At 37.5% G+C, this 26448-nt stretch overlaps 1 protein-coding gene across 2 annotated transcripts in view; it reads right to left on the bottom strand.

Annotated features, from left to right (window-relative positions):
* Positions 1–26448, bottom strand: part of LOC124555271 (AP-3 complex subunit delta-1) — a 269894-nt gene that overhangs the window by 86795 nt on the left and 156651 nt on the right. For both annotated transcript variants that reach the window (XM_047129141.1, XM_047129140.1), the window contains exons 12-15: positions 23565–23710; positions 22195–22343; positions 19108–19341; positions 3063–3225 (exon numbers count right to left, since the gene is read on the bottom strand). In XM_047129141.1, the coding sequence (XP_046985097.1) occupies positions 3063–3225; positions 19108–19341; positions 22195–22343; positions 23565–23710 (692 nt within the window). The remainder of the gene's footprint in view (positions 1–3062; positions 3226–19107; positions 19342–22194; positions 22344–23564; positions 23711–26448) is intronic.

Raw genomic sequence — 26448 nt, 5'->3', positions numbered from 1 at the left:
GATGCGGGGCTGAGTTGTACGGGGTGTAACAAAGGGGTTATAAAGTGTCCAAGTGACTTCTGACTCATCCTTGACCCACCATTCTCCACCAGGCAGGTCTACTGTCAAGCCAGATCCATAATTTGGTATACGCACAAAGACATCCCACCCCCACCACCCCCATAGTAAACAAGAGTCAAAATATCAGTGGTTGTCTAATGTATCACCAGATTATATTCCTGTAATTTGTTTGAAGACAAATAAACTTTATTAAACATAAAAATGAACAAAATATTGATAAACCTATAATAGTCATACACCAAGAATAAAACCATCCACAACAACAACATCAAAAAGCATTCAAATGCAAGCTCTGCACACACAATGCTACTTAATGTATGTAGTTACAACAAAGAATTTAACACCACAATGACACCCCCCCCCCCCCCCCCAAACTTGTACACACCAATTAACAAGCATAATCTGATATATACAATCATAAATATTATAAAATAGACAAAGGATAACATTAACCTACTACAAATATAATCCACTACATGGAATGACATTATACAAAACAGAAACTTGTGTAAAATATTTTTGACACCATACTGACAAAGGTCACAAAAATGGAGCTATTGCTTAGTTAGATAAGGAAGGAAGATTAGGTTTTATTGTCCCACTGATGACAAGGACATTAGAGATGCAGCACACTCACAGATTGGGAAGAGAATTCGGCCATGCCCTTTTCAAAGGGACAGTCTAGAATTTGCCTTAACAATTTAGGGAAAGCATGGAGAACCTAAATCTAAGTATCTGGATCGGAACTTTAACCTAAGTGTTCTCCTGGATGTAATGCTACTGTCTCAATACTGCACAAAAATTGGAGTAAGTAGTAAGATCCTTATTTAGGAACCAACTTGGCACATGCTTGATTGATCTGAAGACCATCTACATCAGGATAGTTGGTTACGAACTTGAATACTGCACATTTGGAATACAAGTAGTGTCTTAAACATAGCACCACCTACTCTATACTTGCAGCAGGTTCCATTCACTCATTGCACTTACTGTATGTAATAAAACATGCTGCTGTAGAAATGGCACCACCACAAATACAGAAAGATACAGTACAAAAAGGGAATAAATACCTATGCAGAGCATTATTCACTTTCACACTACACTGCAACACATTTCTTCTAATACTTTGCTTTATTCCTTCAACTTGTTTTTCCTTTCTGCATTGTGCAATATTGCATGCCTTTTGTTCTCTTTAATGTATCTCCTTTCCTTCACTTGTAGTGAGTTGTGAGTACCCCTCCCCCTTTTCCCGATCTTCCCTCTGTCTTTAGCCACTTCAGCATAAAAGCTATCTTTCCCAACTGTGAATACTCAAACGGGTGCTCGATTTGTAAAAAATGAGCTTCCAGTACTGTAACCCGGGGTGTGCTTTCAAAATTTAAAACTTCTTAAAGTGTTACTTTAAAGCTTTTCTGAGAATTTTAAAAGTGTGAATACAACACTTGTTTTACATCATTTCTCCCACAGCAAAAGTTCTATTGAACCTCGTCTCAAAGTCTGCGGTTCTCATTTTTGTTGTTGGAGGTACTGGTATGGCACACTGGTGTGTAGCACTGGTGTGTACAGTAATAAATCAAGGGCTGACACAAACCTTTCCACATCTTTCACTAACTTGCACACTGTCTAATATTCAGTGCTGTGCACATTTCAGTGTTTGGCATTTGCTCTTCCTGTAGAAAAAATGATTATGTTAAATGGCACACTGCTACATACACTACAGAAATGTGGGAAAGCTGGAATCGTACCTCAAGCAGTCTCTCTCAACTTGTTGATTAAATATTCTTAATTTTATTTCAGTGTTTTACAATCAGTGCTTTAGAAATTTGTTTCTAATGACTAGTAATTAAACTTTTCTACCAAAGAATTTTCATTATAAACTACTCAAAAAAGTTTAACACCACCTTCATGACTTGCACTGTTTGTGATTTTTTGATGGAAAATATCTTTCTCAATACTCTCTTGTTCACAGCAAATTGTTATTTACAGGCACATGTATATGGAGCTAAATGCAAACTTCAATTTTCAGCACAGTACAGTAATGTTGGGTACTGTTCACTGACAAGTGCAGGATTTGTCTGATGCCCTATGACGATCACGACGAGCGTGGAGGCATCCAGGGTTCAAAGCACATATCACAAATGCAGGTTCAGACAGGAAGTGGATCAATCTTGTTTTGAACTGGTATTATTTACAGATATTACACGTCTCTCCTAGCTACCAGGGGTAATTTGATGACTGTGAAGTGCCAGGACAAGATTACCCGATCTATTGTCCAGACTTACAGTCAACATTTTGGCAATGGGTTCGCCTTTTAAGATGATAATGCACAAGCATACTGCACCAACCCTATGAATACCCTCCTCCAACAGATGGGAAGCAACAACTGAATGGAATAGTCTGCAGTATCTGCTGAAACAACACCAATCACGCACGCTTGGGGCCAGTTGAACCTTGCAGTGAATAACTGATACAGCCCCGCACCCGGTCACACACTGGATGACCTCCAAAAAGCTGAATGGAATAGCGTGCAGTATCTGCTGAAACACCACCAATCACGCATGCTTGGGACCAGTTGAATCTTGCAGTGAATAATTGATACAGCCCCCACCAAGTCACACACTGGAGGACCTCTCAAAAGCTGCTGTCAAGCAATGGAACAAGTTTGAGCAGTAATGTCTCAAACTCCTTGGTACTGGCCTGCCAAGAAATATCGCAGCATTTTACATTGCATGGGATGAAGCAACACCATACCGAATGTCATCCAGCAGCAGATTGTAATTCTACAGATGAGGAAATATCAACACTTTCAGGCAGCTAGTTTCTTTAATTCCAAAGCTAAGCTGTTTTTTTTTTTTTTTTTAGTTACATAAGGTGTATTCTTAACACCCTGCTCCCCTCAAACCCAAGTCCACATACACAGATACACAGGTGGCTGTTTTTTTAAGTAGTGTATTTCACAAAATTCTGATTAAAGCAGCTTTTAATAACATGGTGAAAATTACCTTAGATATTCTTTCCACATCTTTCTTCTGTTCTGCCTGCACAAAAATACTTGCAAAAAGTTTTAATATATTCTGAACATACACAGCCTGAATATGTCCTGGTAATCCAAAAACTCTGCTTCGTATCATTGCCTCCAAAGTACTCTGCTGATCTCTTAAGTACCTGCAACAATGGGAATATGTGTAATTAGCAATAAATTTTATATTTAATTACACTGAATGGAAATTATCCTTTAATGTAAGTAGAATGTTTTGAATAATTAAGCAATAGATACATTCAAAAACTGAAGTTTGCTCAGTGATTAATATAGAGATACATATAACTTGGAGAAATAGGAGCAGAAAGAGGAGGGCAAACAAATGGATCCATGTTGTCAGGTGGATGGAGGGTGATGGACAAATCAAGTTCTTTAGTGGGTGCCAAGAGTCAGCAAGGGACGAGACGACAAACCAGTGGAAGGTGGGTAGAAGGCATTACAAAATGCGCAGGAGCAAAGCCTACTATACAACGATTTTTTCTTGGCTGTCATGTGTCTGATCTTTTTGGTAAAATGTGTTTCTCTACATGGTAGTTTCTACATCTGTATCACATCCACGTTTATCAGGGATCAAGCGAAGTTGATGTTGAAAACAAGCTAAGAATGAAACAAACAAATATGTAAGGGTGAATGGCGAAGTTAGGGGTGAGAGTGATAGACTATATCACAAGTTGCGAACTGAATGTTCCGCATTGAAATAAAAACTTCATTCTAGCTCAAAAATAATTCTGAGCATGTTTTAACTGATGTAGATGTGAATCAGCCAGACATAGAAACAGCCATGATCAAGATGGAGATGTATTCATCTGAAGTAAAGAAAGATATGGTAGCTTTAAATAAACCAATAGCAGTACTGGAGGCTAATGTAAAGAAGAAATTATAAACAGTGTTATCACTTCTAAACATGTAACAAGAATGAGTTGCAAACTATATTCATTTGATGCCTTTACTTGGAATTCAGGAATGAAAGGTTTAAATAGTGGTGGGTATCTGTGCCTGTAGATTTTTAACAGGGTTGTAAGGATAGACTTCCAAGTGGTACTAGTGATGAAAATAAAATAAAACTTTTACAATTTGTGTTAGATGGTGAGGCTTTGTCTCTGGCAAATCAAGTTGATGACAGTTTTGAAAAATACAATGATTCTGAAAACACACTTCTGTAAAGTTATTGAGAAAAATCAAAGGAGCGTAGGGTCCAAAATGAGTTTTTGAATGGTTCAGTATACAGAATTCTGTATGGAAGAAATTGAAAAGTCAATGCATTTTAATAGAGTCTTACGTACATTAACAATCATTTCTACTCTACAAATGAGGTAAAATGACAATATTCAATAGCATTTGATTAATAAACCAAAGGAAGACATGTACAGCTTCCTATAATATACAGAAAGGATGGATGTGCTACATTTTATAAGAATGGCAGGCAGAAATTGCAAAGAGAAATGTATGGGAACACGAATATAAATGCGTCCGAGACTGAAAAATACAGAAAGAATTAAGAAAAGTATAATGGGCAGCATAGGCCGTCGCACATCAAGCAAGAAAATAAGGCTTTAGGCACCAGAAACGATGTAAAGCATGACAGTAACTGCGAAAACTTTATTCCAGGAGACAGAAGGAAACACGCAGTAATCTCACCAGAGGCCATGGTGGAAAGAGTTAGGCCAGGAATGAAGCACAGACTAACTGAGTTCAGACGGCAAAGACACACAGAATTATTTTCTATAGCTAGAATTTTGAATAGTTGAATAGGGAACATTTTAACAACAACATTATGAAATGGATAGTTGCTACCCACCATACAATGGAGATGCTGAGTTGCAGATAGGCACAACAAAAAGACTGTCACAAAGTCAGCTATTGGCCAACACGGCCTTTGTCAAAAATAGATGAAACACACACACACACACACACACACACACACACACACGTGCGCGCAAACGCAATTCACACACGACTGCAGTCTCTGGCAGCCGCAGTTGGGTTTGAGAGAGAGTTGCGTGTGTGTGTGTGTGTGTGTGTGTGTGTGTGTGTGTGTGTGTGTTCTATTTTCGACAAAGGCCTTGTTGGCCGATAGCTTAATTTGTGACAGTCCTTTTGTTGTGCCTATCTGCGACTCAGCATCTCCGCTATGTGGTGAGTAGCAACTATCCTTTTCATAACATTGTTACAATCCATCCCGGATTTTCCACTGTTGGACATTTTAATAAGGATTTTATGTTAATAATGGAAAAAGTACAATAGGAGGAAAAATAATATGTTGATAGAAGATCACATTGTTAGTTAATTTAACACTCAAATGCTATCCTCATCTCTCTGAGACACACACCAACTTCTTCGTCTAATGGCAAGTGCGGCTGTAGGGATTTGGTGGTCTCCCCCTACCTACCTTCCTGACCCAGTAGGCACCAAACAACAGTGTAGTGCCAGCCATTGTTAAGTGAAGGTTGTCACTCTCAGCAGCCTTTGTCTCTCTCAAGCACAACAACAGCAAGTTTGTAAACGTTTTTGATCAATCTAGATTTTTTGGAAATTTGCAAATTTGCGGCAAGCTTCCATGGGACCAAACTGCTGAGTCATCAGTCCCTAGTCTTACACACTACTGAATCTAACTTAAAGCTACAGACAACACACACATCCATGCCCGAGGGAGAGCCGTGCGAACCGTGACAAGGCCCCTAGTCCACGCAGTTACCCAGCGTGGCGCTATAGTTTTGTTCTTAACCGAATTTTGGTTTTATTCTAATTATTTCAGAATAAAATTAGTACCATTCAAACAAATTGTTATATTTCTTACTTTTGAAATGAAGGTGGTCATGATCAGAAGCCTGTGTATGTCTCAGATACAATTACAGCAAATTTGTAACTATTTTTGCTCAATGTATAATTTTATGCTTAATTCTATTTACACGCTTTTACTCTGATTATTTTAGTAAAATATGAGCTAATTATTAGTTTCTTCCATTACAGTTGCAGAACGGTACTACAGAAACATTTTTTTGATTTGAATAATCCAGCTGAATAGCAAGAATCAACCAAATAATATTTGATGGTATGGATAAGGATGAAGTGCAGCCTGGAAAATCTTCATACAATTTGGAAGAGGAAGATTGTGACATCGATGCATCAAAGAACTCTGCAGAGTGGGAGGAAGACTTGCAAACAGAGCAGAACAGCACAGATCTGCGCTCTGCTGATGTGGGGGGAGGAGGGGGAGGAGTGTGAGATTTGATGGTAGGGAAAGTACACTAGAAAGGAGAGCAGCAGACCATTTAACAGCTATTCATAATTTCCTTTGAAAAGTTTGTAAACAACTGCAGAGCTTGCTACAGTGTGGGAGCTGATGTAAGAATTGATGAAAAGCTACAAGCCTTTGGGACAGATGCCCATTCACACACTATATTCCCCCGAAACATCAAAATATGGGATCAAAATATTTGCAGTTTTAGATTCTAAAAGGTTTTATGCCAACAACCTGGAAATTTATCATGGTTAACAAGAGTGAACATTCCAGTGCAGTAACAAATTCACAGACATAGTACAAATATTTGTTACTCCCATAACTAACACTGGACATAATGTGTTGTTGTTGTTGTTGTTGTTGTTGTTGTCGTCGTCTTCAGTCCTGAGACTGGTTTGATGCAGCTCTCCATGCTACTCTATCCTGTGCAAGCTCCTTCATCTCCCAGTACTTATTGCAACCTACATCCTTCTGAATCTGCTTAGTGTATTCATCTCTTGGTCTCCCTCTATGATTTTTACCCTCCACGCTGCCCTCCAACACTAAATTTGTGATCCCTTGAGGCCTAAGAACATGTCCTACCAACCGGTCCCTTCTTTTTGTCAAGTTGTGCCACAAACTCCTCTTCTCCCCAATTCTATTCAATACCTCCTCATCAGTTATGTGCTCTACCCATCTAATCTTCAGCATTCTTCTGTAGCACCACATTTCTAAAGCTTCTATTCTATTCCTGTCCAAACTATTTATCGTCCATGTTTCACTTCCATACATGGCTACATTCCATACAAATACTTTCAGAAACGACTTCCTGACACTTAAATCTATACTCGATGTTAACAAATTTCTCTTCTTCAGAAACGCTTTCCTTGCCATTGCCAGTCTACATTTTATATCCTCTCTACTTCGACCATCATCAGTTATTTTGCTCCCCAAATAGCAAAACTCCTTTACTACTTTAAGTTTCTCATTTCCTAATCTAATTCCCTCAGCATCACCCGACACATAATGTGACAGCTGATAATTGGTTTAGGAAGTCACTCTTCTTCAAAACTTATCAGAAAAATGTCACTTGTCTTATGGGAGAAAGCTAAAGAAGAACAAATGGTAGATGCCTAAATAGACGAAAGAGGTGGAAAACTGAGAGAATTTTTCCATTTTTTTTGCATTATGTAAAGGAAGGAAGGTTAATTTTAAGTGTCCCTAAAAGTAAAAAGAAAAATGTACTGCTCGTCTCAAGTTTACACAAGGATGATTCAAGTATGAAGATACTGGTGAAAATAAAAAGCCTGAAATGGTAACTTACTACAGTAAACACAAGATTGAAGTAGAAATAGGTGAGAAAACGTGCTTTAATTACAACATCACGAGGGGTACTATAATGCGGCGATGGTGGTTTTCTTTTCTGTCTTAAATATTGATGGAATCAATTCTCAAGTTACTCATATGGCAAATGGAAATGAATCACTCAACCACCAACTGTTTCTTCGAAGAATCTGAATAGAACTTATTGATAATCATTTGATAAGGTGATCACTTATGGTTTGTTTACCTTGGTCAGGTACTTATGGCTTGTTTATCTCTGTCAACTTCTATAAGACTTCATGAAATTTCATCTGGAAACCAACAACTTGTCTTTTACTCATGCCGATCCCATGACCACTGATAGTGTAAATAGAAAGCATTGCCAGCCCTGCTGTGCCACAAAAATAACAAGACTGACAAAATATACTACAACACATGTGGATAGTATTTATACCTGCAACATCGCATTATTGTTTGGCTGATGGGTGTGTGACAGGAAATGAACATAATGAAGATGACTGTGACTAATTTTGTTCTTTAGACTTTATTATTCTTCTTCTGCACTATTTTTGTACTTATTATTATACATCTACTTAAATTTTATTCCATTTTAGGAGCTGTTTTGTATGCTATTGAAAGGGCAAAAGAATGTTCACCTGTTTTTATTTACCAAAGCCCCCTACAATACTAACATGAAAAGTGGATATAGTATATTGCAATTTATGTCATGTATCTGACAGATACAACAACAACACCGACTTAAGTTGTTTCAGGGTAGAAGTCGAGTGTTAAGTGGACAAAAAGTAATCTTTATGTTGTTGAGAATATAGTGTCACTGGAAGGAAGTATAGTGGGTGAATATCTGAAACAGCCAGATAATATGAATGAATATGAGAAAGTGAATGTAGCAGTGACTAATGTGCATATTTATTTAGATTAATATTCTATGTTTTTGCAAATAAAATTTATTTCTTGTGATAGTATTGCTGAGTTTTGTGTTGATGGTGGTGATGTTGATTAGTCTTTGTGATGAAGTGAATGGAAGCACATTAATGAAAAAACAATGGAAAATGTCAAGTAGACAAGGCTAGAGATGCTCATAATATTGAGAATATACAAGTCTTAGATATACCAACTGGAAATGTCAGATCTGTATGATCAGAGGTACTGGGAAGGTTTTTCCTGTATGTACCAGCAAATGTTAATTATTGGAAAGACAATAAATTCAAGTTTCCCATGGAAAATGATCATATAACAGGAAAAAGAAAGTAATGGTTACACAAGCAATGGAGAAAAGGAAGAAAAGGCACGATAAAAGAGGAGAACAGACTAGCTTTGACTTTGGAGATATAGTATTTGTTAGAACTGAAGAAATCCTTGTAAACTGGATAATGAATTCTTTAGAAATTTACCATGAACCTTTTGAAATAGTGGAGATTAGCCACCTCAGTATCTATAGATTGAATTATCCTCAGTCCAAGAGACAGTCAAGTTTAAGGAACATTTAAACTGAAGATGTATAATAGGTGAGAGGAAGATGAAAAATTTGTGAATGTATGGCATGTGTAAACATACTGATTAACAGGGTTTTATTATTCATGTGTGGTTGCAGGACTTATAGCTGTGTGATTTTCTTCTGCTGTGTTTGGCAAATTTACTGAGCAAATTTGGGGGTTAGCATTTATGGTTTTCATACTTTTATGGTTGTCAATTATTTGTGAATACTGCAGTGTTCTGAAAGGTGTGCTCATTAATGGGAATAGGGAATATACCATGAGGCTTCCGAATGATTACTGATTAGATATTGAGGGAAGGACTAAAAATATGTGCTGGTTATGTAAAATTTGGTTGCTCTGATAAAAAACAGGCAATGTTTACCATTCGGTATGATGAGTAGCATTGATATCACCTGGATAGTTGTGTGTATTTTAGTGAATACACTGTGTTGTTTAGTTGGAATCACTTGTTTTAAATTAAAATAGAATTCTTCATATATGGTTAGGACATGAGCCAAGTATTTGAATATTTTAGCATTTCTGTAGATCAAAACCAGAGTTAAGGTGACCACACACTGCCTATCTAACCCCTGATAATTTAGGCAAGTATTTGACCCATTTCTGAAAAAAATATTTGATGCAGGACCTTAATATTTTTACTGTATCTTACATGAAGCTAATAGAGTCAACTGTACTAAAATCTACTTTATCCATTTCATAGTTCTTAAGAAATACTTTTTTAAATTTATTAACAAAAAAATATTAAGTTTTTTCTGCAGAAAACATTTTTTTGTGAACTTCCTAACTGGGGAATATTAATGAATGTAGTACCAGAGGTAGCTTTTTATGTTATGCAGAGTCTCTGAAAATTTCATTCGTTTATCTATGATAGTTTCTGATATAATGGGGCATATGTACTGAAAATTTTGTTTGTGGGAAATTGGCTTTAAAGAAAAAACTTTTGAAATTTGTTACTTACACTTAATTAAAACTGTCCTGCTGCATATGATGGCCCTTCTTTGGCCTCTAGCAAGTCTTCCAGCTTCTTTTTTCACCTTCCTGGATGTCTGCCTTGGCCATATTAGATGCAGACCTGTCTGAATTGGCTACCCTCATTTTATCGCAATGTTGCAGCCCAGTGATCATATTTTCACCAGGATTAATTCTCAGCTTTTTCAGTGCCCAACACTTTCCAGTATCACCACAATTTAATGTAATAGCAGCATCATGAACTCCTAGTTTCATTGTATGCATGCCTACAAATACAATTTTAGGAAGGCGGTTCCAAATTATGCTGTTAAAACATTCATTTGGGTTCTGTGTCCGCCCATGCAGACGGTCAGGATGAGCCAAGTCTCTGAAAATAGGTTTAATTGCTGTAATAACAGCAGCAGGAAGAGAATGCTGATGATAGTAAGATTCTCCAGTTGCCCGAGCCCTATTGTATTTGCACCACAAATTTTCTCCTGATGGACACAATCCACGACATGGCTTATCATCAGTAGAGGACTTATGGAAGAATATGGCCCGAACATCTCTCTTCATTGTCTCCAGATTTTCCTTATTTCTCCTAATTGCCTGCCCATAGTATACCTGCAAGTTTTCTATTTCAGTTTTAGTTAACCGACCCTGTCCGGTCAACAATTTCCAATCTTCTAATTTTTTTCCTCTCATATCAACAGTTAGTTTTCTCAGCCTTGTTCCCAAACGTTTTTGAACGTGGTCTACACGTTCTATTTTGCTAATAATGGCATCTCCATACGGCTTAGAGTTCACCACATTGTTGTATGCCTTACTGTTACCATCGCCCAAATATTTGGTGTACCGTATGCCTCGTTTCTACGGAGTGGTGACGTATTTGTTGTACTCCATGAACTTCCATACCACCACTTGTTCCTCTAAAATTAGCCACACAGTTGTGTTCTTTATGTTCATTGACTTTACAACATTTGCAATATTTACACATTATCTCCACATCTAACACTTTACCGGTATCTACACTCGTGGCAGTTTCTACTCCATTCAGAGAAGTATGTCCTCTTTTCTGCCAACTTCCATCAAGTGCAACTGCAATATCTGAACATCCAACATTTTCTTCCACTGCTTCCCTAGCAGCCAGTTTCATGCTTTCCTCACTGACCTCACATACAGTTTTCTCTAATATTGCAGTGAGTTTTTCAAATTTATTTGGTAGTTTATGGTACGTTCATCACTGAACAAAATGTTCTCCCTGCAGCCATGCCCTTGCCAATGGATTGTAAGGCATAAACTAATCTAGCATTGATTTTATAGGGGCCACTTGCATCTGGTTTTGAAGGACTCATAAATGAAATCACAGCTGAGCATTTAGTGCAAAATAAACCTAAAGCAATTGCTAGGCCTTTTCTCCCACTGGCACTCACACATTTTCAACTCTGTGACTCACCACACTGTCTACATTGTACAAATTTAAAAATTACATTTGATAATATTCTCAAATTTATAATAATGTTACTGCACCCTTTGTCACTTACAGTAAATTCACTGTAACACTCTTGAAATGGTAAGAGCTTCTTTGATGATGCACTTGCTGAAGAATTACAATTAGAAACATCGTTGCCAGGCTACATAACCTCTTGTACAGAAACCTTTCTAAACTTGTTTCCTCTAAATTGTTGTTTTTTGCATATGCCTTTACGTTTCGTCATCTTCAATAAACACAACAAAACACACGTAAGCAAGCACTGCAAACGTAAGCATAACAACTACTCGCAATCATACTTGAACGAAACTAACCAGGTGTTTGACAGCGTGTTGTTTACAAACAGCAGAAACCAAATAATACCGACTGTTGCATTGCAAGGATAGCCAAGTAATAAAAAAAAAAAAAAAATAATAATAAAATAAAAAAAATCCGTAATGTGCAATGTAGGGGATATAAAGATCTAAAATATATGCAGAAAAGTGGGTGTGGCACATAAACACACGTAGGAAAATGCTCTTTAAATGATAAAAAATTTTTTTCAGCAAAATCCTTTTCAGAGTACTTAAATAAAACCTTAATCTACTGAAATATGATGAAAACTGAAAATCGATTTTTTTCAACATGAACCATGGTGTGGTCCCCTTAAAGCACTGAAATGAGCATTCAGTTTTGTGAATATCAGTCCGTTTTTCGTATTTTCTGTACAGCTCTCAATTATTTTTATAATCAGCAGTTATTTTGAACTGTAGCAGCTTGTTTTCTATTTCACTGTTATAGTGAAGTCAAGTATGTAGCAGACTAGATGCTAATTTGGATATTTGTACATAGAGTAGAATCGGAGAGGTCCTCAACTAAATTAAAGTAGTTCACCGAGTAGTTTTGAAATAAGACAACAGACTATAGTATATTATGGTAGCACATTTAAGTACAGAATAACACATGTTAAGACAGTGTGATGGACATGCCTTTATGAAAGTGAAATTGTTGGAAAAGAATCTCTATTAACACTGTGTGTATTTTGTGATTGTAACCTATGCTTCTCTGAAGTTCTTTTTATCATCTCAACAGTGACTCTTTCTGTTATTTTGTTTTTGTTTGGAATGGAATCACAGTTTCTGTAACAGTTGCTTTGAAGACTAAACAGTAGTGCCTACAATTATTTATTATGAGGGTTGGAACTTAAACAGTGGAAACTATTTATTCACAACCGATACAAAAGAGTTTGTAATGGTACTTGAATTACGCAACCATTATGGCACCTCACCTGTACCTCTCGATACCAGTAATATTCTACTGTATTTCTGCAAAATAGTTGCAATATTTCTGAGACAACATTCAGATTTGATTTCACTTTTGATACATCAATATGTTTATATTGCAATGATATTATTCTTATGTGTATTCTTTCTTTTGTCACTATGATCTTTGACGTACTTTTAACTCTGATTTTTGGGCGCATAAGCGATTATTAGTTCGTTGTTAACTTGTTAGAGTGTCGGATGTTGAGAAGGTCAAGTCTTGGACGTCATGGTTTTGTATTGTGAAGTGATGTTTGTGTGTCACGTGAAATTGCAATTAAAAGGAAGCGTAACTTAATTTCGGAGTGCTGATTATTTTTTTTACATCATCACTGTCCAGCAAAAGTGTAATCTCCAAGAATGGTTTGAGAAGCGCATCTACAAAACTTTTGAATATAGCAGAATAAAACCTAGGCCTCTTTGCATTCGAGCTTGGAATCATAACCACCTAGATTTTCAACGATTGAGCCATGATTTTACGACGAGACCAGTGTGGGAAACACAAAAATATGAGTGCCTAGTTTTTTTTATTATTACATGAAATGACTTTATTAACTGTGCTCTAATGACACCTGCCACATAATATGACTGTTGTTGCCCAAAAATGCAGTATTTAGCAGCGTGAGCAACACCACAATCACTATTAAATGCTGACCTTTGTTGTGGTAGGGTTGTTAGAAGTTACATGTTTGCACCTGTCACTGTCCTTCAACGAAGGCACCAGCGTTGCGTAGAATCCATTGCCAGCGATGTGGAAGGTGTAGTATACCATTAGCAGAGCCTGTTTTGTTGATGGTGCGAATGGAGCAGTCTACTGCCTGTCAAATCTCTGGAACAGTTCTAAAGTGAATGCCACAAAGTGGTTCCTTCATCTTCGGAATCAAATCAAAGTCACAAGGACTCAAGTTGGTGGAGTATGGTGGATGGTACAGTACTCCCCAGACCCACTGACCGGACAGAGCAGCCACAGCTTGCACTGTATGCGCCCATGCACTGTCATGCAAAATGATGGGTGGGTCGCCGCTTCTTTCACAAGGCTGTCTGCAGGTGATGCTCCAAAAAATGAACAGTAATACTGTGCACTGACGGTCTGCTGTGGAGGAACGTGATGAGTTAGGATAACACCATCACAGTCGTACACGAGAATCACCATAACTTTAGACCACTCCATTCGCACCATCAACAGAATAGGCTCTGCTAACGGTATACTACGCCTCCCACATCGCTGCCAATGGGTTCTACACAACACTGGTGACTACTTTTAAGGACAGTAACAGGTGCAAACATGTAACTCTTTTGTATCGGTTGGGAATAAATAGTTGCCAATATTAAAGTTCCAACCCTTGTATGTTACATAGTACAGGAAAAATATCTAGTTTGCTGTGGAGGACATACATACTTTTTTGTCTGAAACTGATTGTACGTGCAAGATTGATTTACCAGAGTTTTAAATGTTTGCTGTATTGAAATGAATACCAAATATAGGTCACAGAATAAAACTATACATAAGCAGTTCACATTAGCCAGGTGAACTGACTCCTTTAAGGGCTGATTTGTGAATAGTTATGAAGTTATACTAATTGTCTTACATTTTTTGCGTTGATGGTTACGCAGTTAAGTGCCTACAACAGAGCATTATTTTCAGTTTTCATTAATTCCTTCTGACTCTTGTTAAAACTTTTATGTTTTTAGTCAATATCAATTGTCTTGTGGGCAGCAGTCACTTTTCCTTTTTTTAAATTTGCCTCTAATTTTATTTGTGCCAAAATTTTGGTGCTTATTTGGATAAATCTTCTTGTTACTACAATCTGTAGTTTAATATGTGGTTACAGATATATTGTGTAAACAGGAAAATTCTGTTAAGAAAACTAATGCATTATGTGACAGAATTGCTGCACTTACTTACCTTCAGGAGGCAAAATTTACACATATAAAAGTAAAAGTGACAACACTATACTAGCTTTCGTAATTATTGATTTCTTCCTCAGGGAGAAGAGGCTGGTGAATGTTCCCATGATGAGAGGGACCTACCTTTGGTGTGGACAAGGGTAGACCATTATATTTTAAGTTAGAGTAGGCTAGTGAAGGCACCCTGTGTGGTAGGCACTTGTGGCATCATCCAGTGGGTATGGTAATGGCTCAGTGGAGCAAGGAGCATGGGTAATCTAATTTTTTACATCGTGCAGTGATCAATGTATTTTAACAAATGAGTTTAGAATCAGTATAATTTTACTTGACTGATCACTGCAAACCTTCACGAATTTGAAACTATTTAACAGTTATTATTCTTAAAACTGTGATATGACATGGCTTTAAGCTTTCTGACACTATCAGCAATTAATTTTAACCATATTTTGAAGTTTACACATGAATGGATTGAATATATGAAAATATAGCAGATGACAACTCCATTTACAAATACCTGTGTTTAGTAGTGTAAATGGAAATGCCGTGTGGCTAGGGCCTCCCGTCAGGTAGACAGTTTGCCTGGTGCCAGTCTTTTGAGTTGATGCCACTTCGGCAACTTGTCTGTCAATGGAGATGAAATGATGATTATGATAAGGGCAACACAAAATCCAGTCCCTGAGCGGAGAAAATCTCTGCCCCAGCCGGGGATCAAACCCGGGCCGTTAGGTATGACATTCCGTCACGCTGACCACACAGCTACCAGGGGTGGACTTTAGTAGTGTTAAACATATTTTGTTCCCTGTGGTCATTCTTTCAAATTTATTTTCCTCACTCTTGAACTGGACGAAATCATAGTAAAGTATGTTCCTGTCACTAGAAAGCTGTGTGTTAATTTTTAAAAATCATAATTCTGATAAAATGAAAGGAAACCAAAATAACTATGCCTGAGAAACTTGCCAAGGACACTGGGAGGTACACTGTGTAATATTCCACTGGCAAATAATGTTGAAAACTGTGTTTTAACAATAGAACAGCACTTCAAGTTGCACATCCAGTTCCAGATCTTCTAGCTCAGGTACAGAATACTTACTGCAGAAGAAGCTTCATATTTGGTGACGCAACGTTTGTATTGTAGTTATTGTGCGAGTAACTAAATGGCTGCACATTTATCATTTATTTCAGTTCTTTTGGAAGTATATTTCAATTTGTTCCAGCAGATCTAAGTTCTGACTTGCACTGACAAACTATTTTGTGTGATATTAGTAACATATCTAGATCTGAGCGTGTGCTTTGCAATGTCTAATTTTTCAATGTGACTTAGTATGAAGGCTCTCACAATGGTGGAAATGTGTATGGAAGCTTATGCTTGTTTTCCCACTATGTTAGGCAAGACAATGACACAGGTTATTATGCATTCAAAATTTAATGGTCTTTGTGTGTGTGTGTGTGTGTGTGTGTGTGTGTGTGTGTGTGTGTGTGTGTGTGTGTTGGGGGTGGGGGGGAGTGGGGGCACATATTTGTTTTCAACTGGATAACACAATAAAATTAAACTATCCTTCAAGGCATGAAAAGCAAAAATTTTTCAAAAATCTGAACACTACACATGCAAAGCTGCTTTGTTTTCACAATTTAATGCAGGTGGTAGTACCATGAGCATATAATGGTTTGAATTCTGCTACGCAACTTGATAACCAATTGTTTTATTTGCTACAAACTGAAGATTGATTCCCAATTGTATAGATTGTTTTAAATAATATTTCACTTTCCTCAATTAGTTTTGATACTGGATTTGATTGGCTAAGTTACTAATATAATGCCAAGCAAATAAAAGGTCCCATACTCTAGGTCTGCAATTAAATTTTAACCCTTTTAGTGCCAAATACGATCTGATCGTGATCCAGATTTTCGGTGAAAAATGCCAGTAACGATCTGATCGTGATGCCTTTCTCATTCGCTAGGAAATACTAACAACTTTGCCTTCAAGCGCGGAAAGAATGAATGAGAAAGGCATCACGATCAGATCGTTACTGGCATTTTTCGCCGAAAATCTGGATCACAATCAGATCGTATTTGGCACTAAAAGGGTTAAGACGACACAGTGTTGTGCTGCATATAAAATGTCTTCTCTGTTGGTATCAAGAACAATGTTTTTTTTTTAAACATATTCATGGAGTAACATCATTTACAATCAAAACCATTCTTTCACATTCTTCAGATGATAAATCTTGAAAATACAAATTATACGCTATGAAATGGCACGCACAAAATGAGTGTTCCAACTGTTATTACAACTGCAATGTTTAATGTCTCATATGTATTTCTCAGATGTTTCAGTTAATAAAGGTAAGTGACATGTGGGCACTGAAGCCAGGGAGTTGCTGCAGTGTGCAATGACAATGAGGAGAGGGGGCGGGGGAGCCCCATCGTCGGTGGGCACTGGAGAAGGGGAACACTTCCCCGTCCGGGGATGGGGAGTGGCACCTGGATGGGAGGATGTGGAAACCATGGGGGAGGGGGAGAGGAGAGGAGAGGGGGCGGGACTGGGGTAAGGAAGAGGGAGGAGGGATAAGACGTAACAGAGGCAAAGGTAGAAGTCATAGACACAGGGTGAAGTCAGTCATACTTCTGAAAAGCCTCAGTGTACGACAAACAATCAATGGACTTATACTTCTGTATCTTCTTTTCCTTCTTATAAGCCAGGCAATCTTGCGAGCCTGGGAGTGACGGTTGTGACAGTTAACATATATGGGTGGCTGAACACAGTAACTCTCCTCATGGAGTGGGTATCCACAATCACTGCATAGAGGGTCCATCATACTGTGGCAAGACATGTGGCCAAAACACAAGCATTGGAAACACCTCATGAGCGGCGGGACACACAGCTTCAAGTCGCACCGGTGACACACAAACTTGACTTGCTCCAACACAGTATTTCCCTCAAATGCCAAAATAAAGGCACAAGTATCTGTATGATTGTCCTTACGACTTTTCTGCACATGCTGAACAAAATGAATATCGCCACTGTTTCAGATTAGCCCAGTGTTCCTCATTAGTTTGAAAGGCGAGGTCTCTGAAAAATGACTACCTATACAATATTCAAAGACTGATGAGGAGTAATGAACACTGGGATGTGATCAAGATAATCACAAGCACAAAGGCTGCAGACTGGGTGGCTGATGTAGTTTTGATCAACAGTGAACCCAAGCACACCTTACTGAGAGACTCCATTTTGTCAAACTTGTCTTTCATACTTTCCACAAAAATAACGGCTTTGTTGCACTGAACATGTCCCCCATCCATCCCAGTACAGACCAGGTGGCTGGGAAAGAGTTTCACCCCAAGCCAGCAAGCGTAGCCCTCCTCCCATGGTGTAACTAGGGAAGGGAACAGAAGGCTGCAGGGTCAGAGGAAGCAGCATTAAATGATCCATTACCAACCAAAGAGATGGCCATAGAAGAATAGCCAGTTTTTTGGAGCTTGATACATTTCAGACACAAAACATCTGCCCTGATACCACCCACTGCGATCAGGGGCTCATCCCGTGGGCGCCACCCAGCCACAGCAAGGGCTGTCTGGCATGGCAGCCATTGCTGGGAGCTCCGATGCTCCAGAATGACAAGCAACCCCTCCTAGCAAAGACAGAGAGGAAGGGGCATGTAGAAGGAAACTCAGCCCGGTAAGGGAGAATGGGTTGAAACAGCTTAGGGCTCCATGTGTACTATGAACGAACTCTTTAAGAACAGTGAGCCCCCTGGGTGGGTTAACCTGGGTCTTCCACAGGGTTACAGCCCCTGTGGCAAGGGATTGGGAGCGGGATAAAGATAGACTGGGATGTTGTGTAGGCTGGGTAGATGACAGACTAGCACTTTAGGTGAGTCAGGAAGGATCACCGGTAGGATGTCCCTCATTTCTGGAAATCATGACATAATTAAAGACCTGGCAAATAACATGGTTCAGTTGGTCCAGTCTGTGGTGGGACTGGGTGATGAGGGTGGGTGCTACCTTGCAACCAATTCTTGGGGAGGGGGGAGGTTCTTTGAGAACTTTCCTTATTGCATCAAATGTCCCTATTCCTATTTTCACACTGTAGTTCCACAGTACAATCATAATTAGTTATGAATCCCTAATTGTTCTGCTGTTAGTTTTAACTTTTGAGATAAGGTTCACTTTGAAATAATATAGCAGCATTAAATGGTTAGTCACTCAGCTATTAACACTGACAAGAAAGTATGTGTTCTCACAATGATGCATCAAGCCAAGTTAAATTATGTGCCATGCAAAATTTTTATTTCACTTACTCTGGAAACTCTCCACAGATCCAGGCAGCGGCTGTCAGTACTTCTGCCATTGTCGAACTCTGACCAGTACCAGATGTCAAAAAATGTGCATTTTCTAACAGCAACTCCATCTGTTGAACAGCAAATGGACGAATTGCCTGCACACGTATCGCTACATCTAACATCTGGGAAGAAACTAGTGACCCATGTTGGCTTCCTTCCATACGTGTTAATTCAACCAAGACACTCACATACCTGTTTGAGGAAAAAAAGAAATGAAATTTTTAGTTACATGTTTTAGTGTATTTCCACTAAGTCATGGCACAAACTGCTGACACAACAAAAAACAATAAAATCACACAGACACAGAAATGCTGGCCAGTACTTACCTTAAGAAGAGAGAATTCCTAATATATTCCTAATATATATAATAACACAAAATATAAATGTAACACTCCTGACTTTCAGAATTACAGGTTTCTTCTTTGTGGAGGGTAAAGGGATTGGTTAAGGTTGGAAACAGGGGAGGGAGTGGGGAAGAGACAGATCGGGCAAGGGGGCCACATAAAGGGCAATGTGTCAGATTGTACAAGCTCATCTTCACTTGACTGCAAGTGTTATCTGTAACAGTACAGAAAACTACATCTATTCCATGAATTTATCAAAAAAGCTAGTTATAATCTATTTTCCACTATCCTTCAAAGATTAATTTATATCCCCAATCCTCATTCCTAGTCACACATACAATCTTCTTCTTCAGTCCCACACTCTTGAGCCTGAATGGACTGTTTTAATGTAGCTGGGTTTTAATGCAATCATACCTTTCCCAGTCACTTTAATTTCTCATTCAACAATTTATCATTTCAAACAGATGCACTTGCTGCAGATTTACAAACACATGTACCATTAACAATGGTTATGTTCCGCAAACCAACGAGACATTCATGTTTTCCACTTTTCACTGTATCATATATTATGGATTGTTGCACTCCATTTGTGTTCGGAGTGAGGGAAGAACGACTATTTAAATCCCTCTGTGAATGCTGTAATTTGTTTAATATTATCTGTGTAGTCCCAATGGGAGTGGCACTTAGGTGGCTGTAATACACTCCTGGAATGCTTACATAACATTGGTTCTTGAAACATTCCAAGTAGGCCTTTTACAGACTGAGTTCATTTTCCCAGTATCCTGCTACTGAACCAATATCTTCTATCTTCTTTACCTTGCAATGAGCCTATGTGATCATTCCTTTTCATATCCCCATTATTTTTAACACCTAGGTATTTGTACGAGTTCCCCGATTCCAGTTGTGACACTCTAATGTTACCATACAATACTACATTTCTGCATTTGGTTAAGTTAACAATTTCATGTTTGTGAACATTTAATGCAAGTTGAAAGCTTTTGCATCATCTTGAAATCTTATCAAGAGCTGACCGGGTATTTGTAAAGCTTTTTTCGAGTAATACTTCATTGTTGATCATTGTATTGCCTTTCAGGTCACTAACATACAACACAAATGGTAAGGATCCTGATCACTTCCCTTAGCAAAAGCTTGAAGTTACTTCTACATCAGTCTATGATTCTCCTTCCAAAATAATATGCTGTGTTCTCTGTACTAAGAAATCCTGAACTAGTCACAAATTTTGTTTTGATCCCATATGATTGTACTTCTATTAAAAAGCATTGGTTTAGTACTGCGTCAAACACTTTTTAGGAAGTCAAGAAATATTGCCTCCATGTGACTACCTTAACCCATGGGTTTCAGGATTTCATGGGAGGAAAGCAAGAGTTGGGTTTTGCATAAGAAATATTTTCAGAATCTGTGATGGAAAGGAAGGAGGAGGTAATTCTGTTCAAAATATCTCATTATGTTTGAACTCAGAATACGTCCTAGGATTCTGCAACACATGGATGTCAATAATATTGAACAGCAGTTTTGTGTTTGCATCGACTACCCTTACTTGTTACCTCAGACATGTTGCAGATATACTGAAATATTCTATGAACAGAACAGGTCAGAATGAATGTCCATAATTGGTTTCAGACAACTTCTCTCTTTCAATATATTTGTCATTTCTGTTCCACTGTTTTTAGAGCTGAAGATATTAGCTTCAAAACAACTTTACTTTAAAAATAATTGTTACGTTAGAAGGAAGACAGCATCTGTAGGCAATGATAGGATCAGGTAACTGCTCAAGACAGTCGTTTCTTAAATATGTAAAATTACTAAGTAACAAGTGTAGCAAACAAGTTTTTCCACTGGCATAAAATACAGTTAAAACTATTCTGACGTCACTTAGTATAAAATCCGGTGGAAACCACACTGATGATTCAGTAATAAACATTTTGCAAGAAGCAACACATTTTACAGAATTTATCAGAATTAAGACAAAGAAGAAAACAGTCATAGCTTCAATTTTTGTGCTTTATCTACATTCATTAACATTAATTTTGTTTTTCAAATAAAGTTTTATACTGAGGACACTAGTTGCTACGATAAAAATTGCAATACTTCAGCTTTTGTTACCATATTTAAGGCAACAAGATTTTCACAGGATGCTTGATAGGCTTGGAGTTTAAAGAATTAAATTACCAAGAAAGAAAGGAAAAAAGAAAGAAAGGACGAAAGGAAAAAAGAAAGAAAGGAAAAAAGAACGAAAGAAAGAAAAAAAGAAAGTGTGGCCTCTCTTTCTTGGTCTACTCCAAAAGATTCCACAAAGTGTGACATTTTCACATTTTGTTCAGCACATTGAGAAAGATTACATGTAAGGGGTATCCTATTGGATTCTACTCTCCATGTATCACATTTCTTTCTTTCTTTCTTGGTGACTAATGTTTTAAATTAGTAACCCACATTAGCATTATATTTGTGGCTAAGTGCAAATTTGAAGACCATCTTCTTTAAAAAGCAACAAAAATGGAAAATATTACTGGGAAAATGCTTATCTTCAATATGTGTCAGATTTTTACAAATAACTATGTATAACACAAAAAATATGACGCTTCTACGTAACACCCATTACTTTTGTTTCAAATAGTTTGGACAATATACAGCATAAACAGAAAATTCATGCATTTTCATTACCAAGAGCAAAAGACATTACCATTCGAAGTTAGTTATGTACTGATAATTGTTCTGTGAACATATCTGGATTATTTTGGACAGTAATTCATCTCTGTATGTTGTTCCTTCTGCTTTGTCCATATGTATCATCAACTTTTTCACTATTTCCATCAAATTTTTCTTTGAAACCTAAGGGAAAAAGATATTGTAGTTTGTTATTTTCAGTCTGCATTAATCAATCGTCATATTTTTTGATTACTATTCATAACTACTGCAAGTCATAACACAATATTTATTAACAAGGAGCTGGTTAGAATCTAATAAATTTAGCTATTTTATAAACAGAAGGTTTCTTTTCTTATATCAACAATTTCAAAATCTAAAAAAATGACACTAATGAAGTAGCAAAATATGTTATTGAACAAACCATAATAAGATGGATTAAAAAAAGAAACAAAAAAAATCCATCTAAGGACATTAGGTAAAGTGACTGCTAATATTTCTAAACTGGAAAACTGGCATTTGTTGTTGTTGTCCATGATGATGATGGTTGTTATTATTATTATTATTATTATTATTATTATTCTCACAATGATGATTATGGTGGTGGCGATGGTGGAACGAACTGAATATTTTGTTGTTGTGGACAGTGGAGATGATGTGAGGTCGTTAGTGCCCAAGAAAAAAATTATTGTATATGCTGTTACAAACATTTCTTAGACCACACATTTATTTGACAAGAGAGATTCCAAACACAATAGGAAACTATTTCAAGAGAATAACGAAACAAGAAGAAAATTTAACTTTTTAAAATTCAAGAAATTGCACAACAACATTCTTTTGAATGGATGTCCATTCAGCAGCTCACAAATCTGACCACAGAAGAGAGTTTTAATTGTGTAGCTGGGGACAATGAAGAGTGCTTGCACAGTGTACTGCTGTACCTCTGCAGCTCATTGTTGGATCAGTACAAGATATATGTTGGAACACAATGTAAATACCTTTGTGGATTCACGGCTGTGTGTGTGTGTGTGTGTGTGTGTGTGTGTGTGTGTGTGTGTGTGTGTGTGTGTGTGTGTGTGTGTGTGTGTGTGTGCGCGCGCGCATGTGCGTTCGAACCTTTAAGGGAAGAAAGAATGTGCTCAGCAATGAGAAGATTCCTATAACAAATTTGGTACAAAAGTGATAACAAAATCAAGGATGCACAATAAATTCATAATAAAATATCAGAATGACTGCTGGAATTATTCAACTCCTATGTAAGGAAAAACCACTTGCTACAAATTACTAAATATTTTCCTGCATACGCAATTGTTGATCACAGGTAAATATTTCCGAGCTCTGAAGCAAACAACAAGTCTAGATGAAAATGCACTTATCTATGAAAGGTTGATAAGTGGTAAAATTTACCATTCCATACAGGAGGTCGAGAGCCCTAAGCCTTATAGACTCATCTTTGTCATCTAAACACTGCATAATTAGATCTTTATGAGCCTGGACTGACTTAGGGTGAGTCTTCAATATTTTTGACATTGCCAGCAATCCAAGATATTTCACTGCAAAAGAAAGTACTTTAAAACATACAACAACAGATGCTGTTAATGTTTGTTAATACTTACTGAGAAAATCCATGGATTACCAAAAGCCTTACGCCTTCAGAAAGTCATAAAAAAGGAAAGAGATACAATGTTCCCATAAGTATTAATTTGCATGTCTTTTCAATTTTAATTAATCTGTCAAGCCCTTAGAAAAAGAGAATAATACTTAGTGTGATTATTTCCACCAAACAAAGATGAAATATAAATCTGCAAAAACCTCCTGATTTGTTATTAGAACAGAGCATAACGTACTACAAACAATGTTAAAAAATTACGAGTCACATTTACATATTCACAAGTAGTTTTGAGTGCATTAGCAATTATCTTTAGATGGTTCTATATGCATTTTAATCACTTTTCTGCATAAAAGTCATTATGTCTGAATCAAAGCAATGATGAGTTTCCATAAAATGTTTCAAAGGTTACCACCATTGTCTACATCACGAAGAAAATACTGATGCAGAGAACATGGCAAGTGCCATAACCTAATTCCCCAGAAACTTTGCTGAGCGGAAGAGCAGTCAAAATAAGCAAACACTGGTCTCTGCTTAGCTGTAGACACTCAGCAGTTTCTGAGAAAACAACGGTCAAGGTTTTCGAAGTACTTCATATACCTTTATGCAAGTAAATAGTACAACCAAACAGTAGCACACAGTGACCAGCATCGCAGCTTTGCAATTTTGCATCCCGTACTCTAAACACAATTATTATTTTTATTTTTGTTTCTCATTTATCTATCCATCTACGTGAATCTTTTTCCAATGTATATTGAAATAATGTTGTCCTTATTTGTCTACTAATTGTATGTCTGATGAGAGAAAATAAAATAAATAAATAAATAAATGAGAAAATTATTTGAAATTGTTTTCGGTGAAATTTGTGTATTGTATCTGGATTCATAACCAATTGCAAGCACCAGTTTTCCATAAAGTGGTCTGTTACGGTTCTGTTGCCACAAAATTACTGCCAATACATGAAACCTTCAGCAATGTTATCGACTTTTCCTTCCTGAGTGAGATTTATATGAAGAAATGTCACTGTGGCAAACCTGCTTCAGTGCAATACTTGTGATATTTGGAATTTCTATATTTCTACAATCAGCAACCAAGGGAATGCATCAAATCTTCCTGAAGAATAAACATAAGAATAAAATATAAGAACATAAGAACTGGTGTAAGAATGAAATATAACAATTTGAGAATTTGAAAAGATTGTAATGCCTAAAGATGCCATATATACATCTAGAAGGGACTTCCGATAAGTAATGCAACACTTTTTTTTCCACAACCAATTTCACTTCAGAAAAATGCGGATTTTGTTGCGGGCCATCACGGAATATTTCCATTTCAGCTCCTATAGATTTATGAATTTCTGATAGGTGACGGTTCTATACACAGTCTTTAAAATGGCGTCTATAACGGAGGAGCGTTCCAAGCAGAGTGATGTCACTGAATTTCTGTTGGCAGAAAACCAGAGTATCACAGATGTTCATAGGCACTCGCAGAATGTCCATGGACACATGGCAATGAACGAAAGCACTGTGAGTTGTTGGGTAAGGTGTCTTTAATAATCGCAAGAAGGTCACGCAAACATGTCATATTTCCCACATGCTGGCTGACCGCACAAAGCTGTGACTCTTGCAATGTGTTCATCGCTACAAAAATGCAGTCAAACTTCTCCTTTTCCATGACAATGCATGGTCTCACACAAGTCTGTACACCCAAGAGGAGCTCAAAAAACTTCGACTGTTCTTCCTCATCCATCCTACACCAGGATCTCGCACCTTCCGACTTCCATCTGTTTGACCCAATGAAGGATGTACTCTGCATGAAGCAGAACATGGATGATGGGGCGGTTTTTAATGCAGCAAGATGTTGGCTTGAACATCAACCAGTAGAGTGGTACCATGTGGGCATACAGACACTCCCCTCCCTCCCCCCCCCCCCCCCCCCCCCAGACAAGCTGGTATAAAGCTGTCGCACTGAATGGTGATTATCTTTGAAAATAAGGTTTTGTAGCCAAAATAGTGGGGAATAGTATGGTGTTTTGAAATCCTGAATAAAACCAACCTGCTTTCATAAAAAAAGTGTGTTCCAGTACTTACTGAATGCCCCTTTATTATGTAATGAATGTGAGGCACTTATTGTGAAACCCAGTTATACATTTACAATTAATATAACGCCCAACTTTCCACCTAACTTGATAAGGCATGTATGTGCAGTAAACCTATAGTGACATGAGTAGATAAATGAAAAAATAAATAAATTAAAACAAGGATAAACAATAATTGGGTTTCGAACACGGGGCACAAAAGTCAGAGGCTGCAATGCTAGCCACTGTTCTATTATTTTGGCCGAGATAACTGCCGCTAAAAGGCATCTAAATTATGTCAAAAACTTTGAACTTGATTTTCTGAGAAATGGTCGAGTCTCTATGAAAAAACCGAGACACATTGTTCGCATATTTTCACCCCCCTTCCACTGAGCAAAGTTTCTGGGAAATCACATTATGGCACCTGCCATGTTCCCCTTGTGAGTGAAAATTTATGTAATAAAAGCACCTGAAAACTATACACACATTACATTATCAAAGACATTTGGCACAGCCACTTTTTGCAAGCTCACATTAATTACTGTTTCTGTTCAATAAATGACTCTTAGTTCTGCTACTTGTCACAGTAACCCTTACGCACTACA

This window comes from Schistocerca americana, chromosome X (assembly GCF_021461395.2).
Source record: "Schistocerca americana isolate TAMUIC-IGC-003095 chromosome X, iqSchAmer2.1, whole genome shotgun sequence".
NCBI classification, from domain to species: Eukaryota; Metazoa; Arthropoda; class Insecta; order Orthoptera; family Acrididae; genus Schistocerca; species Schistocerca americana.
This window is presented reverse-complemented; position numbering and strand designations above follow the sequence as displayed.